General features: G+C 39.7%; 1 protein-coding gene across 3 annotated transcripts; it reads left to right on the top strand.

Annotated features, from left to right (window-relative positions):
• Positions 1–1,109: 1,109 nt before the first annotated feature.
• LOC139328656 (stathmin-3-like) lies at positions 1,110–18,929 on the top strand. Of its 3 annotated transcripts, XR_011602041.1 has the most exons (6): positions 1,240–1,379; positions 12,186–12,281; positions 13,586–13,764; positions 16,088–16,279; positions 17,577–17,688; positions 18,617–18,929. XR_011602041.1 is itself a non-coding variant. In XM_070958548.1 (5 exons), the coding sequence occupies exons 1-5, from the start codon at positions 1,361–1,363 to the stop codon at positions 18,674–18,676; spliced, it is 546 nt and encodes a 181-aa protein (XP_070814649.1). In that variant the 5' UTR covers positions 1,110–1,360; the 3' UTR covers positions 18,677–18,929. The 3 variants fall into 3 exon arrangements, 2 of the variants coding, with proteins under 2 accessions (XP_070814649.1, XP_070814647.1); XM_070958548.1 differs by lacking the exon at positions 17,577–17,688 and having other exon boundaries at positions 1,110–1,379; XM_070958546.1 differs by lacking the exon at positions 17,577–17,688 and having other exon boundaries at positions 16,088–16,283; positions 18,621–18,811.
• Positions 18,930–19,011: the final 82 nt, after the last annotated feature.

Here is a 19,011-nt window from a genome sequence, read left to right as displayed (position 1 = left end):
TCACTGCTTCCCGGTTGATCAGCAGCATGAAAGACAATGGATAGTGAATATCCATTGGTAGGTAGATCAGGAATTTTTTCAGCTTAAAACAGCATTTTAGAATCCATTAGCTACCGTTCGACAACAGTTAACATTACCAAAACTTTCCAGCCACCTTTCAAAGTTAAGATCAAGAAAACAGGAGCAGAAAGAGACAAGAAAATTCATCACTTTGTGTGATCTCTTTATAGATTTCTTCATTTCTCTCTTTTATTTAATCTTAATTTTAGTCAGATACTCCTGTGAGATGGAAATACTTCCTAGGAGTGAAAAAAAACAAGGGGACAACAACCGACAGTATCTTGAAGGTAGCAGCTTCTTTTAAAGAGAATTCACACTTGATCATGTGTCACATTAGTTTGCTCCAACAGATGGAAGAAGAAGGATGGAGCGCAGGCTGTAACCTGACATAATGTGGCTGAAGTAAATGTAGAGAAACACGATAGATGATGAAAATATCAATATATTGTAAATCTAATAAAACCAGTGGATCTGCTTTGAAGTGTTTGGCAGCCAGCACGCGTTCTCATCGTGATGTGGAGAAGCATTAAAGCTGGTGACTTAGGCATTCATTTCTTCATCATCATGTGATCATGCATTGTCTTTCAAACAACCCAAACAAAAAAGACCTGCAGTGAACTCTTCGTGAAGAAGAATGACATAACATTTCATAATAATGAGCTCAATTTGTAATTTCATGTAGTACTTATTATTTCAATATTGATGACTTTGGGATTCCATAGCTATGATCAATTTTCTAGCAAATGTGAAACAGAAGTTTCTTTAGCAGGCTGTCATCATGAGGTTTGATGACAAACTTATTAAGCTCAGAGATAATTTTGTCATGTTCGTCACTAGAATTGTGAAATACCTCACTGAGACTTAAAATAGTATTTGACAAAAACAGGTATCATGGAATACAAAAGTCATAGTCCTATTTGATTACATCCCTCATGTGACTGTTCTCTCCCCACTGCCTCACCCACCCACCTCTTCCCTTGTCAGCACCAGAGTACACCCTCCTTCCCACCAGACACATACAGACACATCAAGTCCCACTGGCTGCCCATTGTTCACAGACTTGTGCATTGCACCATTTAGGGCACAGACACAAGCCCAGCCTATCCTCTCTCTCTCTCTCTCTCTCTCTCTCTCTCTCTCTCTCTCTCTCTCTCTCTCTCTCTCATCCCTCCCTCCCTCCCTCCCTCCCTCCTCCTCCTCCTCCTTCGTCTTCGTCCTCTCTCTCCGACTCCTTCACACTCTCTCCTCCTCCATCCAGCAGCATCCTCCGGCTCTCTCCTCCTCTCCACTGTCAGCAACAATGACCAGCACAGTATCAGGTAAGACGACTCGTTCCACACCAGCTCTTTGGTTCGTTGAAATTGTGCGGATATGTTTGTGTGTGGTGGGGAGAGAGGAGGGGCTACATTGTTTTAAGTCTTTTTAATGCTGAAGGTTGAGAGGATCTCTGTGTATCTGTGTAATTGTCATGGCAACTGGGGTTTTCCTTTCTCATTGTACTGTGGTTCTGTCATAGATAAGAGGCCCTCCCAGAGTCCCATGTGGACATCTAAAGGCAGTGAGATTCAACAGAGCAGGTTATTGACCACTCATTTGCAGTAATATGGAACCACTGCTGAGTTAATGCCTACTCATTGACACAGATCTAAAACACAGATTCACACTGAACACACTGCCAATGACTATACAGCAAGTAAGAACGGACAAAATGGACAAAATTAAACGTAGGATAATTATCACATAACATGCTATGTTATTCAGTACTCATAATCACATGGTAAAAAGTTAGTAGCAGATGTTACAGTCATTTCATCAGATGTTTTAATGCTTTCATTTTACTCACTGTGTAATCTTATACAGACATGTTAAGTCCTTTGTGACTTTTGCTAACGTAGCACTCAAAAGTGGAGATGTGTTTTGTCCCTGTGTACTCTTGTAATTTACACAGAATGTTCAGATTATTAATAACCAAACAAATGTTTGCATTTTAATGCATAGAGTATTAAAAGCAGGATTTAGCACATTGTCTTGTATCTGAGGCATATTTGACTGCAAGGAAAATACCACGAACCAATTCAAATTACTTATCATTAATGTAAGTAGAGCAAAATCTTTTTCTCCTGTGATGGTCTAACTCTGAATCCAAAAAAGTTGTAAAACATAGAAAACAAAACAAAATTAAAACAGACAGCAATCATTTACAGACAAACTGTGTTCACGGACAACAGTTTTAAGTGTTCCCAAGCCCATGTAGTAATGTCGTTTATACTATCATTCACAAAGTGACATTGAGTATATTGTCTTTGTTCTGTTTTCAGTTGAGTATATCAAAAAGGGTTAGCAAATTATTATATTCTGTTTATGTTTTACACAGCATCCCAATTTTTCTGGGATCAGGGTTGTACAAATGAACAAGTGAATTTTTGATGAATCTCTCTGAAAGTCCCATCTTTCTCTCCCCTGAGGACTCAGCCTGGCATGTATCATAGTAGTAAAGGCGCTAACTATACATGAAGAAGACCAATGCCCTTGTCATTACAGGGCCACGCAGCTGTCTAATTGTTTGATTAATCAGACACGTATGCCAGTCTGCAGGGACTAAAACAGATGTCAAAACAATAAAACCAAGATTCTGAGACTGTACTATGGTGCTCAGTGGTGCTTCAAGCTAAAATGCTGATATGGCAATATGCTCACAATGACAATGCTAGCATACTGACATTAAGAGGGTTTCCAATGTTCACGATCTGAGTCTAGCGTGTTAGCATGCTAACATTCGCTTCTTAGCACTACAGAGGCTGATGGGAGTGTGGAGCAGTCTGTATGAATTTGGTCAAAAAGTAAAGAATGGGCCAGTTTGAAGTCTTTACCAAATGGTGGCATTAGATGATGAGTCAGAGAATCACTGGATAATTGGAATGACATCACATTAAATACATTCATTCATTTAAGAAAACAGAATGTTATTCTCTGACTATTCAGCCACCAAAGTCCAGATGAGAGAATATCTGAGGAGATAAAAATCTTGATAGTCTCATATCAGTAATAGATCATGTCCTCCTTAGAAGATGCTAAATTTGAATCAGTCATAGATAAGATCATAAAGTGCAGAGCACTTTGGAGCAGACAAGGGCATTTCATGCACAAATGTATTTCAAAGAAAAGCAGCATAAAACATAGAAACACTAAGATCACTGTGCTCCACATGCTTTCTGTCTGTTCTACCTGAGGTCACTGGGGGGTCATGCCCAGCCAGAGGAGCCAGTTGAATGCTCATTTCCATCATTTTCTCCATGCACTATCCTTTGTCATCAGTTCATCTTCGTAATATCATTCTCCTTCATCTTCATCATCAAGATCCTTGCCAGTGTCAGTCTTGGTCCAGCCCAGTTCCTCATATTCGCCATATTGAAGTCTATGTTTATCAAATATGTCTCTTATATGCTAGCACAGTATTGTTTTTGTCAGAATTTAGAGTTGGTTTTTTTTTGTACCAAACTCATGAATAATGTATCAAACACTGCATGTTCTCTGGCTATGTGAGTGAGTCTACGCCCTGTCTCACTCGTGTCTCCCTCTGAGTATGAACTTCATGTGCCTCCCTGATGAACACACACAGCTGATGTTTAGCCTCCGCAGAAAAAGCACAGCAGGACGAAAGCTGCTTAGAAATAAGAAGAGATGAAGTCACATGTCATGTTATGCCGGCAGCTCACAGTGAGGAGTCTCAATGTGAATAATGAACACACTTGCCTTTCCTCCTCTGAAATGAGATTTGATTACACCAATAATACTATCTTGTGGTGCATAAGTCAGCCATTTTGAGTATTCAATGGAGTCATAGAGATGACTGTGCTGGTAGATGTCCAGTGGAGCTTAGCTAACAATGACCTTACTCTACCTCAGACCAACATTGATAAAATAATGTGTAGTATTTCATATGTCCAAACACTCCTCTGAGCTGCCTGCTCAGTGTGACTCACTGTACAGAGGACATTCACCATTAGCCATATATTCTATAGCTGTCGTATTATATGTCCTCAAGAAGCACATTTTGGAGATAAATAAATAAATATTTCATTTGACATGTTTGTTTCTCTGGTGCTTTCAGGACTTGGCCTGAGCAGGATTTAATCATGCAAACCAAAAACACATCAGCTGAAAGGACTGAAATTGCTGGCCCTTTGCCATCTGACAGAGGTCTCCAGGCCTCATAAAAAAATAAATAAATAAATAAATAAATAAATAATTGTTGTTGTTGTTGTTGGAGCTCCACAGGGTTTCGTGTTCAGCCCCTTCTGTTCACAGTGTGCCCATGACTGCAATCCCAACATGCAGAGAACTCTGTTGTGACGTTTACGGATTACAAACAATGATGAAACTTCATATCGCAAAAAAATAAACAATCTTGCAGAGCAGTACATAGAGCTCAATGTACAGCTCAGCATCAGCAGAACCAAGGAGGTGATTGCTAATTTTAGGAAAAAGGAGACTAAGACAGACTGTATTTGCGTAAGTGGAGCTGAGGTGGATACTAAAAGATGATACCCACCCCAGCCATAGCCTGTTCACCCTGCCACCCTCTGGCAGTTGATACAGAAATATCCACTGCCACCAACTTTATTATGTTTTCTATGTAACACCTTAATCTAAATAGTAACTATAGGTGTGAGATAAATGTAGTGATGTAAAAAATGGAATATTTCTCTGTAATGTATTGCCGAAGTATGTCATTTTCTCAATGTCTTTGTTTCACTGAGTAGACTTGTTCACATATTCAGTTGTTGTTTTAGACATATATGACATTTAATCTGGATAAACAATTTGTTATTTTTCTCAAAAGAAGTTATGTAACAGTTTTACAATTAACTTTACAAGAGGCAGAGCAACAGTAGGGTGCAATCAAAACCACTAATAACCCTCAGCCTCAAGCTCATAGAGCCCTGTGTGTATAATAATGTTCAGTATGATGTTGATGTATAATATGGACTATTTCTCAGCTCAGGTCATATAAACCCTCTTACTCTTCCCACCCCTGTTTGCTCATCTTCTTTTAATTGGCTATAAAAACTGAGAGGCCATTAAGTGGCTGTATCTTTGGCTTCATTTGGATTTTAATGGAGCAGATGGGCAATTACTGTATATGGCTTGTATACACTAACAATATAAAAAGTATTTACTAATGTGCAGTGGCTGCCTCACCCACTCTGTAGGCAGGAGAGCATAGGCTGCTGACTGCAGCAGACTGGGAGACATTATTTGATTTTGCTTTGAAAAAGAAAGTCTTCTTCTGTGTCATGCTGCTGTGTGGCTGGGTGAGACTGCATGAGGAAGCGCGTGGTTGAAACGCTGTATTAATGCGTCCAACCTGATGAACCTCTCAATAATAAATGACCTTGTGGTGAATGCACAAATCCGACTCTTCCTTTCATGTCAGTAAAACCTGAGGCATTAAACAAACATCCCGGTTTAAGTCAGTAAAACCTTAACAAAAGCCCATCATAACGTAACCTTTCTAAATTTGGCCTGCAACTGGAAAAGGTTCTCAAGGTTTTCTCAACAAAAACATGACAGTAGAAAACATCCATCTTAGCAAGTCAGTTCATCTTTTATTCAGCCCTCAGGACTTGGTTGTATAACTCAGTAAGACTCAGCACTTTGAATCTAACCAACCATACTTTGGTGCTTCTATCGCACTTTCAGTGTGTTGTACATTAGATGTGAATCTGCCTTTCTGAACAGCAGAGGGCATGTTTCAACATCAAATGATGTCAAATGCAGTCTGACACAACAGTCTGGCAGTAAATCCTCCGTTCATGAAGATTAATATGTTCACTTTTACATATTGTTGATTGTATTGTCATTTTGGAGGCTGCAGTTTGTGCTGCTGTTGACTTGTACTGTCTTATACTGAGGGTAGACTAAATAATAGAAACATCTCTCATCACAGCAATTTATGCAGGTTTTTAGAAATGGTAGAAGCGTGTGCAGTATTGACTCGTGTTTGACCAATACACTTATGTTACACCAGCCCCTGACAATGAAGGTCACCTGAATATGATGGCGAAATGACGATGGTCAACTGACTTCCTGCACTTCCAAAACTCATAAAATGCAGACAGAGTTAAATGGCACACATAAAGCTCAGTGTGGATGATGTTAAATGACACATGAAAAGCTTAAAATGCGTGACATGAAAAAGGTTCTTAAAAGGGGTGTGCTATTTAGAGGGCATCCCATGAGGTCACACTGGTCACTCAAGGATCCTCTTGTGCTGGGAGAGTACCTACTGTGAAGTGAGAGCTAAAAAAGTCCCTCAAAGTGGCCTTCTAAGAACTACGATCACTCCTAGTTCTTGTGGTGCAGACACAATAAAAAAGGGGGAGGGATGGGGGGAACTAGGAACTAGGGAAAAAGTTCTCCAGAACGAAAACGCCCGCATTAGGTTTTGCTAGGTGTGTGTAGGTACCATACATCATGGACTTTACAGACCTATCTCTGCCTCTAATTTCATGCAAATATTTAATGCCACAGACCATCAAAGTGACACCCATTAAACCACAGAGGCTGTATGGGAAGCTTTAGGCCCAAGAACCTATGAGTTGTTGATGTAATGCAGAACTGTCAAACTGTCTTAATTGTGGTAGTGTGTGAGATAACAGTCATTTTATTCATTTTGTCATGGAGCTCATTTCCATTTAATGAAATTATGACACTCATTATTTATTGAGGACCAGCTGGAATCCTCCTCGTGGCCTGCAGGGTTGGACCCAGACTATATATTTAGAAATACTGACGTATCATATTTTACTGCAGGTGTTTTGCATGTGGTCGACAGGTAGCCTAATCGCCTACTGAACTTACATGGTGTCACCTTGGCAACATCCACTTGGGCCTTGACTGTCTATTATTTTAGGCTTATCAACACACATGAAACAAATACTGCATCTTATCCACACACACACACACAGAGAGAGAGAGAGAGAGAGAGAGAGAGAGAGAGAGAGAAGCCTGTGGGACTGGAGAGAGAGAGAGAGAGAGAGAGAGAGAGAGAGAGAGAGAGAGAGAGAGAGAGAGAGAGAGAAGCCTGTGGGACTGGCTTGTTTTTGCAGCCAAGGTACAGAGAGAGACAAGGACAAATTACACAGCAGGGTCAGTCTAGGACAAGCATCCTAGACAGGATTACCTGACTCTCACGCACCCTATAAGTTGGCTTTAAGGTGAAATTTTATTTGTTTTTTATAAACAAACACACATCAAAACTCAATGAGCCTCATGCAAGAACCAGTCATACAAACAGATTTGTTCTTACATGGAACATACAAATGATTTAAGATCATTTGTGACATTTATTTACCATACAAATTTACAAATTTTCTCTTAAGTACTTGTTCAATGAGTCCTCATATGAGTCCATAAGAAGAACTCTTGACTGACTTACAAATCATAATGCTTCTCAAGCTTTTAGCATGTAATGTCATGTAGCCTAAACCAGGGTGCGAACTACCTGGGAGCCAGGTGGAGCTTGGCTCCTCTGAATGAGACATGAGTCCCCCTGACAACAGGATTTATGAAATCTTGGGGGGGGGGGGGGGGGGGGGTCTCTAAAATACTGACAATATGCTATTAGCAATGCATTTCTCTCTTTCTTCATCATTGTCATTGATCATGCATTTAATTAGGCTATTATTGATGTATGATTCATGCATGAGGTTGATTCACTCTAATACGGGCATGCACAGTATCAAATTTCACTCATGTTAACAGGTAAACTGAAAGTTCTCAGTCCCACTCAGTCTGCGTGTGAAGTTGCCAATATTTCTGTTTTATATTCAGCATAAGAGACATGTCAAAAAGAAAACAAGGAAGTTTACTCACAAATTTTGGATTTACTAAAAAATCGAAGCCAATCAACTGTAAAGACCAGCCAGAGCAAGAGACTTCTTCTACTGCAAATGCTAGCTTGACCGACACTGATGCTACACATGCTGCTAGGACTGCTGTCAGCACAATGCCCGGGATGACAATGCAGGACAAGCCGGCAGGAGGTGCTGAGGATGGGGTTAACAGCTCAGTGGAGGAAGAGGCCGGTCATGATGCTGACCCCACCTGCCCCTCTCTCCCGCCTCATTGGACCAGTCAGCAGTGGAGAGAATGGAAGACCTGTTGCATGTGGCTGTAACACCCCCCGGCTCCCCTGAGAGCCATGGTATAGTTCGCACACTGGCCTAAACCAGAGTACAGCACTGCTCTGATGACGTGTTGTTGACAGTTATAATATTAACTTTTACTAATGTTTCAAGTCATGTAATACCATCACTGACACCACTAGATTTGTTCTAGCTGAGGCTGCTTGGACACACAGTACCATTCACTCATTTATGCTTGTGTTTGGGTTCAAATATATTTAATAGTTGCTCAATGCTGAATCACAGTTACTGAAAGGTAACTGTGTTCCCTTTGAACAGTCTCTTAGGATTTGAATATGAACACACAACACACGGTTGGTGGCATGTGCAGAAACCGGTTCTTCCTTTTTGGTTAGAGTAAACAGGTTGGAGCTGATGCCATCATTGTAGGCTTTGCCTCTAATGATGTCTTAATATGTCAAATATTTATTTTGCCTCTGCCCTGGAACCCACAGAAACACTGCACTGAATTTCTTGGAGAGTCAGATAATTGCTGAGCGTGCTTTATGTTGTGTTAATGAGCTATACAGCCTACATCTGAAGGTGATAACAGATCACTGCCAGCTTTCACATTTCTGTTTATTTGCCAGGTTTACATTTATTATTTATTATATTTATTTATATTTATTTATTCATTGCAGTAAATGTATACACAGATGTACACAGATGGCTGGCAAAAGAAAGGACAACAATTGTTTAAGTATCTTAGTAAGGTTGCTTGGTATCATCAAATTGACCTTTTAGGGGTCAAAATGAAGTGCGGGCCCCTTTTGACCCTTGTTCATCTCACTGTCTGCATTGTGTATTAAGCACATGTGGCTGCCTTATATTTTGTCTTCCAGCCCAAGAAATCAAGCAATAACCTTACTCGGCAGTACTACCCTGCTCCAAAGGTATATGTCAGTTTGCATGTTGCATTGGACATTTTTACTTTTAATTCTGTTTGCACTGGACATATTTACTTTTAATCATGTGGACATTTTTACACTTTTTACATTTTTTTACTTTTAATTTTTAATTCTTTGCTTGCTTTTTGTTATCTTTTAAAAAACAAGTGTTATACAAAAGTTGTGTCTTTTTTGTTTGTTTTGTTTTTTTAACTGCTCACAGTCATATTTCTTGCTGCCAACACTTTAAGATAAATTATCATTGTATTTCCTTCAGTCTGCTGGTTCTTGCCGTTGTTATCTGTGTCGCTGTGTAAGTGTAAGCACAGATGGGTTAACAGGAGCAGACAGGTCACCATGGAAATAAAATACAAAGCAGCCCAACCTTTGTGATGAGTAACACTGCATCGGTCCCAACAGCAGGAGAGCTGCCTCCTCATGAGTCTCATTATTGATTTTGGAGACACTGGGGCATGTGCTTTCATATCCAGTGGGAATATTAGCTACTACAGAGAGCCAACTCACTCACTCCAGAAGCCAAACACTCATCCAAAGACAGCAGCAAGCACCACACAAATACCCCAGAGGGCTGAGGGACCAAAAAGCTATATTAGAGTTCATGTTAATAATTCAGAATCTTTCTAAAAATAACAGCCTTTCTATAGTTTTAGTCACGCAATAAAAGCTTCCAGACATCAGAACTGATGGTTCCACTACCTTGTATTTTGGTTACTCTGTTACTTGGAAACCTCAAAAGGCAGGAGAAAGTGGCTGTTATAATTTAGACTATTTCAATACCCAGAAAATTGATGTATGAGCACCAGTCTGACTTCCTATTTTGAATAGAACAACTGAACAATATCATCTGCTTTGTTTACCTGTTTACATTCATAACCTGTTCATTCAGCGTTGCACATATGTGTATGTGCCTGCATGAATGCCGTCCCCATAAAACATTTGCAAAGCTAATTTTTAAAAGATTATTGTGTATTTTAAATCTTGCATTGTTTGTGTACATGTTTGTTAACTGCCACTCTTCTGCTTCTTTGCTGGCACATTGCTTTCTTCATGTATGGCCACCAACATTTGTTGAGCAGTGGAATAGTGCAAATTTTTTAGCAGTGGTATTTAGTAAATACAGGTGTTGGGTCTATGTGTTCCATATGTGATAACTGACCAATTTACACCTCAGTTGCATGTTTATCTTTACATAGACATCAGTGTTTGGACGTAATGCAATGTTTTAAAGAAAAATAAGTGTACAACTTTGGCATATTAACACCAGTTGTCTATTTACACAGAAGACACAGAACCACATTAACCTAAACATTAGAGTTAGGGTTAGAGAGTTGTTTTTGTGGCCACAAAATGACTGTAACTCCAGTATCCTCTGCACTCTTGACCAACTGAGAACAATATCTCGCTCTTTACAGCAGTGAAACTGAAACAAAACAGTAAAGTTGTAGACCATAAAACCAGAACAATGAGCTGAAAGACACAAAAAGCTCCAGAGAACTGAGGGGAACTGCTGAGTTGGGTGATGTTGCTCTTTGTGGAACGCGTTGGTGTTTGCAGTTGCCTTGAATGCAATGAATACGTTTTTGCCATGTTTCATGCTTCCTGCTGTCTTACGTCCTGCTCACATGTCTTGTAAGTTGAAGATAGGAAACAGGTTCTTCAGGGTTTTTTTGTTTTGTTTTGTTTTGTTTTGTTTTGTTTTGTTTTGTTTTGGGTGTGTGTTTTCCTGACCACAAGGCTGTGAATTCTAAGATCCAGTTACAGAAAAGTTTAGTTTAGTTAATTTACACAATAATGAGGATACATGTACAAATACATTCAAAATAAAAGGCAATAATTACAGTGGAGGAAAGGGAGAAAGTATAAAAGGCCTCAGATTTGCTGGAGTGGATAGACTCACAGATACATTGCTGGGATGAGAATAAATGAACAGGAAGGACTGATGAGGTGTAGTAAGGCTGAGCTACAGTTGTGTAGAGTAACAAATTATCTGGTATCAGTACTAGAGACTAGCCAGTATAGCAAGTAAGAAATTTCGACAAAACTGAAAGCAAAGTTGTAGCCTCCATAGAAGAAAAGTAGGGCTGATGGACATTGGATCTAATTCTTGAAAGGGCACCTCTATGAGCACAGTGTAAGATATGCACCTATACCAAACAATTCATCTGTATCTGATGTTGCTGATTTCATTTTGTGTTGTTTAATAATGACTCATTAATGCTTATATAAATCAAACTATGGCAAAGGATGTGCTGTTGGAATCAGTTATGATGAAAGTGAAAATGGTTATGAATCACGTAACTTTTCAGATCAATATACTAATGATGCAGATGGGAACTGGGTTGAAAAACATCACCCACATCAAGGAGCTTATCAGATGTTGAAAATGAATTTGACAAAATAGAAGAGGAGGATTTAGAATTACTCACAGCGAAGAGTCAAAAATTGGAGATACTGAAACAAAATGCCCTGAGTTGACTGAATCAGATGAGCAATGATAAACGCAGCAAGTAGGAGGTAATCCTACACTGCAAAGACAACACAGACATGAATTAGTGGAGACAGACCCCCAAGCCCAGAACAGCTCAAACCACACCACAAAGACAACACAAACAGTACTGATGGCTGAACATTTAAGACAGAAGGGAGGGAAGCACGATTTCAACATCACTTCACTGACAAAGACCATGCCAATAAGATAAAGTCTTCTAATGGTTTAATGCACACTATGGATGGAGAAGAGCATAGCTGGTGAATGATAATACATTACATTATTTTGTGTATATATATGATCACTTCAATTGAAGGTGTTACAAGGATAAAAGATTCCAGGTACTACCCAAGAATTTCCAGGATCTTCATAATCCAGGACCTGTTTTCTCCATATATTCCATAGGAATATATGTGTGTGTTGTTTGATGGCACAACCAAATTTCCTGCAGAAGTGACTCACATTCTTTTCTGTCTTAATAAGTTTCTGGCTTTCAGATGTTTTCAGACATAACGTTGTTTCTTTGTGTCTTGGTCACAGCCTACACAGACAAAATCAAGGAGATGTCCATGCTGTCTCTGCTCTGCTCCTGCTTCTACACACAGCCACATCCCAACAGCCTCTATCAGTATGGAGGTCAGTCTGTCTGTCAGTCTGTCTGTCAGTCTGTCTGTTAGCCTGTCTGTCATCTCAGTTTAAGGTCTTACCTTCCTATCATGACACAGACAGAGCTCATTGTGTCCATAGAATACATAAGACAGTGTTATGTGCAGTACACCCTTGTGAAATAGATTGATTTATTGTCTCCTCTACTTCTGTCCAAATATGCTGGTGTCCTTTTAACCTGGTGTGAACTTCTGTTTCAGGTAGTATTAATTGATCATGAAAATTCAAACTTCAGGATTTAATTTGCATCCCACATGAACTATGGACCACAGTCACGAAAGCAAGAAAATAGTACAGCATGGTAAAACAAAAACAACACATGACGCATATTTAAGGTGGTACAGAAATGAACAGCAGTTGTTACACATTACCTGCTGCTTTTTGGTCGTAAACTAAATATTTGCTTAGTTTAGCTCAGCTTATTTATAAGTTGGAATAAAAAATGAAAAATGTAATTTTACAGAGCACATTTGCTAAAGCAGTCCATGAGTAAATTCCCTTGAACTAGCTAATGCTAACATAGAGAATAAAAAAAACATGACCTGTCAATTAGGCCATGTCTATAAAGTGCAGTAACAGAGCAAAAGACAACTAATTTTCTATAAATGACATACAGTGTTCTGTGGGTTCAGCTTTTCTTTCAGTTTTACAAGAATATGATGTGATTATTCATGTATAAAACTTACCCACATGACAACACACTTTTCCAGTCATAGCTATTTTTCAATCTGCAAACAACTGTGTAACCAGATATATCTAACAGTATGTGAGTAACAAAGCACTTATGTGCTTTTCTTTGTCTTTGCTCTACTGTACATCGTACAGGGTGTGAGGCCTGTTGGCCATGTCATTTCCACTCTTATCAATTACATGTAGATACTGTATCTTGCAAGTTCATTGGCTTTATGTGTACAGATTACTACCAGCTATGTTCACAGCTCCTTACTGATAAAAGCCCTGCCCTTACACCTCCTCCTGCTGTCATTTGTTTAAATTGTTTTTATGCTTTTATTCAACTCGTTTTTAAGTAATAATTAGATAACAATTTAATTATTAGTGATATTTGAAGATAACTGAAAATTGAGAAAATGGGTTGAGAGAAAGATGGGGAATGGCATGTAGCAAAGGTCCCCAACACAGTAATGAGATGTATCTCCATCGCTCTGATACACAAGGAAGCATGCAAGAGAGAAAGAAAGAAAGACAAAACTTGCTTACAGCTTACTAACTTGTGTTTTGATTTCGGTGTATGTACCCGATTTTGACTGTGTCAGACCTGGAGGTGAAGGGCTTGAACAAGCGATTGTCAGGCCAATCGTTTGAGGTGATCCTGAAGGATCCCGATCAGTCTGGGGACAAAAGCCACCCTCAGCCACTGCCCTCTCCCCCAAGGAGGGAGATTTCCCTGGAGGAACTCCAAAAGAGGCTGGAGGCTGCTGAGGAGAGAAGGAAGGTAGGAAGATATGTCTTCACAGCATCGTCTCATGATTGAGTACCACCAATGATCTCTTTTTATTTTAGTTGACTTGAAGGTGATTTGAGGTTGACTTGGTGTTAAGGTGTTGGGGCTATAAGTCCTTGGCTGAAGATGTTCTTCTTCTCCACCAGCACGTTGTGGAGGGGGTGGGGCATGTTGTTCATGATTGTAACCAACTTGAATAGCATCCTCTTCTCTGTCACTGCCTCCAGACAGTCTGGCTCAGTTCCTCCTCCAATCAGCGTCTCTTGCACCCAGACCCCATCCCAAGCACATGACAGCAGAAAAGGTAGTGCTGGCCACCACAGACTGATAGACCATCTGCAGTATCCTGTTGGCATGCAGCGATGCCTCTAATCCTCTGCAGGAAGTAGAGCCAGCTCTGGCCCCTCCTGCAGAGGGCCCCTATGTTCCCAGCCCACTTTCGACTGTCCTTGATACTTGAAGGTATTTGTAGGTGTGAACCACCCTGACATCCTCCACCAGGATGGATAGAGTTGTCAGAGGAGGCTTAGTCCAGCCGAAGTCCACAATCAGTGAGGTATAAAAGTCAAGGGGACAAAAATCTGATTTTAAAAAGTGAGGGTGATGAATAGAAATAAAAATACACAGATTTCCCAAAACGCTCAGCTACTTCTTTAACTGGTCTTTTTTTACCATTATGTGGAGGCAAATAAACACATTTCCCAAAATTCTGAATTATTACTTGAAAGTAAGCAACAAGTTGTTGTTGTACTGTAGTAGTTAAAAACAAACAAACATTTGGTTCATTTCAATTTCAATTTCAATTTTATTTGTATAGCGCCAAATCACAACAAAAGTTGTCTCAGGACACTTTCCATATAGAGCTGGTACAGACCAAGCTCTTTTATCTACAGAGAAACCAACAATTCCCCCATGAGCAAGCACTTGGCGACAGTGGTGAGGAAAAACTTCCTTTTAACAGGCAGAAACATCGGGCAGAACCAGACTCTGGGTGGGCGGCCATCTGCCTCGACCGGTTGGGTGAGAGAGGAAGAGCAAGAGAGGGAGAGTGAGACAGACAGACAGACAGACAGACAGACAGACAGACAGACAGACAGACAGACAGACAGACAGACAGACAGACAGAAATGCAGTCAGACAGACAGACAGACAGACAGACAGACAGACAGACAGACAGACAGACAGACAGACAGACAGACAGACAGACAGACAGACATGCAGTCAGTCAGACAGACAGACAGACAGACAGACAGACAGACATGCAGTCAGGTTAGTGCATCTAACTTCTTCTCAAAACATTTTCAACAATTTACACTTGTAGGAATGTCTAGAAAGCTTTCATATTTTAAGCCTAATGTGTTTTTCTTGCAGTAGCCATCAGAACATATTGTCTAGTAACCTTGACAATATCTGTCACAGCCAGAACAGTTTTATTTTGAATACCTAAGCAGAACAATGTGTTCTCCAAGTGCTCTGATTCTTTTAATTCATTTGGTTGTTTTGGATATGGAGCAGCTGGAAGGTTGTATTACTCTTTGCTATATTTTGACTGCACGCTCAGATTTCAGAGGATGAGTCCTCCCAAATGGTGTGTTAAGAAATAGCTTCAGTAATCACGTATTTCTTAATCCATAAGGCAGTTGTAAAGCAGCGCTGAACTCATAGTGCAGCTCATTTGAACGCTACAGTTCTGGAGACAAAGATGCTGAACAGGTTTGCTGAAGGTGCAGTGGCTGGCAGGGCTACCTTACAATTCCAGACACTGTAAAGTGCCAGCTAAGCTGCGTCTCTTAACCTCAAAGAGTTAACCTCAAGATAAGTTTATGAAATCCCTCTAATCCTGCTCTACAGGAGTGAATGCTGGCATGTTCAGGGTTAAAACAATGCACCACAAGCTGTTTTGTTGAAATTATCTTGAAAATTAAAGGAATAATATGGTGTAATGACAGTTATGCTGCATAGAAACAAAGTAAAATAAATCTGACTCAGCTTTCTTAATTAAAAATCAATCACCAAGTGAGGAACACTTGGCACTGACGCTGAACAGTTTGTACTGTAAACAAGCAGTACAAGTGAAGCCTGTTTGATTTTCTCCAGTCCAGAAGGTAATAAAGTGACTCATTAGAGCAGATCATTGCTGAGGGATCATATAAGGGAGTGTATTTCAAAACAGCATGAGCATTTTGTTCTGATAACACAAAATATTTCACTGATTGCACCTTCAAACCGTCAGAATCCTCCCTGCCACCCAACTGCCACTGCCATAAGCCATAATCATTTTTGTCAATCATTTGCCCCCCCCCCCCCCCTGTAGTCCCAGGAGGCCCTGGTGCTGAAGCAGCTGGCAGAGAAGAGGGAACGCGTGCAAGAAGTTCTCCACAAAGCACGCGAGGAGAACAACATCTTTAGCAGGAAAACGGAGGAGAAGCTCATCCAAAAGATGGAGGTTAACAAGGAGAACCGGGAGGCCCACCTCAACGCTCTCAAACAGCGTCTGCACGAAAAAGCAAGTCTTCCCATTCTGTGATCATTTGTGAATTAATGTTGATGTTTTTAATCGATTCAGGGACAGTACCATTCTATTTTCCAGCAAGTTCTGCTTCATTTTATGTACTCAAATGACCCACACAAGCCAACATACTCTGACTGAGGTTATGAACAGTGACAGTTGACAGATGGTTCTCGCCCAAAATGTTGATTATGTGACACCAGTATAAATTGGACATAATCCCTTTTTTTAACAATATAAATTGTGTTCACATAAGTTTTCACACATATAATAATAATATAAACAATGAAGTTTTGATCGTATGGTACATTTAGTTGATCTAAATCAGGTTTAGCAGCTAAAGATACTTGCTTAAAGCTGTAATCCTTACAGAAAATCTTGGGATCGATAGAGAAAATTAGAGGAGAAAATTGATACCACTCACATGTCTGTACGCTAAATATGAAGCGCCAGCAGCTAACTACCTTAGTTTAGCCTGAAGACTGGAGGCAGGGGAAATTGTCTTGCTCTGTTCAGAGGAAACAAAATCCAGCTGCCAAGTCTTCTAAAATAGATCTTCGAAATGCTGTGATGATTTAACAAATGAGACATTAAGACAGTAATGAGCAAGTGGGAGTTAGTGAGAGTTGCAACACTCATGCTGCTCCCAATTCTTCCAAAGAAATCCATGTTGTCAACCTGTCTGGATGGTGTCATGTGGGACAGACAGCAGCAGTGACTATATTTGCACCAATATAATGTTCACTGGTTATTGTGCTGTTGACTACGCTTGTATTCAATATAGCATTTTTTCTGGGGAGTGGTGCAGAGATGGCATTAATCAGTTTTTCTGTGTTAATTTTGGATGGATGGTAGACTGCTCCCATAATGTAGAATACATTTACAGTACATTTATATCTACATGTACAAGCACCAAATATTGTACCTTTTACCACAGTACATTTATTTTGTTTCTCTCACTTCAATCCCATTTTCTTTTATCCCAATGTCCTTTTTATCATTCACTTTTTGAAGGGACACAGTGAGGGGTATGCTAGGAAATGACTGATCAGTCACATTGGTTCTCCATGAACATGACTGGATGAGCTTCTTAGCCCAAACCAACAAACTGAATTCATTGGCTTTGGGATAATTGGCCAAAATGGTAAATAAGATTTTAATAAATCAAATCTAATTCAAATTACAAAAAATAACTAGAAAATATAGTTTTGAACACATAGTTCAATTTTGCACTTTCAGAATAAATAACGTGAAAGATAAGTGTTGTTTTTCCTGCCTTCAAAACTTCTCATAGATATCACTGTTACCAGACATCAGCATAGATTGTCAGTAACAGCAGCGAGCGGAGACACAGAGCCAAAGACCTAAACATGCTGTCAGATGACAAATATGGATGTCACAGAAAGGTCAGTAAAACAACATTGAAGGGACAGTTTGACATGAAAAGCATCCAACATTACATTAGCAGAACACCAGCTGAAGGAAAAATTATTAAGCCTTTTTCACAACAGACATTTTGACTGTCATTAATAACGCCTGTGCTTTTCCTGCTATAACATTATTGATGGCTCTATTATATATTCAAGTGTTCAACAGTGAACCAGTAAGAACAACACCAGGATCCTGAATCTTAAGCAGCTAAATGGAATCCAGCCATCATTCATTTAATCATTTATTCCTGTGCAATTCCCACTGTGACATGAAAATATATCCTCTGTGGAAAACACTTATATGCCATGAAAGTGCCTTAAAAATGAATATTTACATTACTGAATACTGTTTGAAGTCATTATTAAATGAGCAAGGTTGGTGAGTCACTCAGAAATGTTTCCACTTTGGACACATGAGTAGCTTCATTTCCATTCAGTTTTACACACACTAAATGATGCACGTATTCCTGCTGGTTGAAAACTGGAGTGAGTGCCAGTTTCACCACAGTATGATAACAGAAAAGAAGTGGTGGGTGAGAGCAGGTACTGTATGTTGTTGAGGTTATACACTGCAGACCTCGAACCAGACATTTTATTAAATCACCAACACCTCAGAAATGCTCAGCGTTAGACATCTTACTTCTAGAGGCTGAAAGCAAGAAAAACACATCTCTGAATACAAGCAGGATCATGAAGAGCATAAAGACTTCCTGAAACACAAAGTTTCTGTGTTCTTGCATCAAGTTCCTGAACAGCTCAACTGTGTTTCTGGTCCTTGGACATAAAAAATGTGGTGCCTCAGTTTCATTTTCCACAGAAGCTCGACCCTCTGTCATTCTTATCACCATTAAGTTTCATTTTGCATCATGTGTTACAAAGTTTACAAAGTTACGCAATTTTACAGGAAGTCCACGCAGCTGAGGTCCGCAGGAACAAGGAGCGTCAGGCAGACCTCTCTGGCTGAAGATCTGTTCTACACTCTGGCAGTGGATGATCATTTCAAAAATCTTCTGTGTGTCAAAGTTTTCCTGTTGTCAGTATTCACCAATATAATCCTACAGTGCACCTTTCAGGACCCAAACTATAAAAATCAGCACCAAATAATGTCACTCATCTGTTTAATTTTTGCTAAACCACACACATTTGGAAGACTGGAAACATATTCTGATAGCAGAATCAAGTACAGCTGAAATAAAGTCCAATCCTGAGCCAAACAAGGTCTGTGTTGGGTTTACTTTGAGAGGCCAAAAACATTCACTAAACATAAAACAGCTGATTTAGTTGGGTATAACTGAAAAG

This window comes from Chaetodon trifascialis, chromosome 3 (genome assembly GCF_039877785.1).
Source record: "Chaetodon trifascialis isolate fChaTrf1 chromosome 3, fChaTrf1.hap1, whole genome shotgun sequence".
Taxonomy (NCBI): domain Eukaryota; kingdom Metazoa; phylum Chordata; class Actinopteri; order Chaetodontiformes; family Chaetodontidae; genus Chaetodon; species Chaetodon trifascialis.
This window is presented reverse-complemented; position numbering and strand designations above follow the sequence as displayed.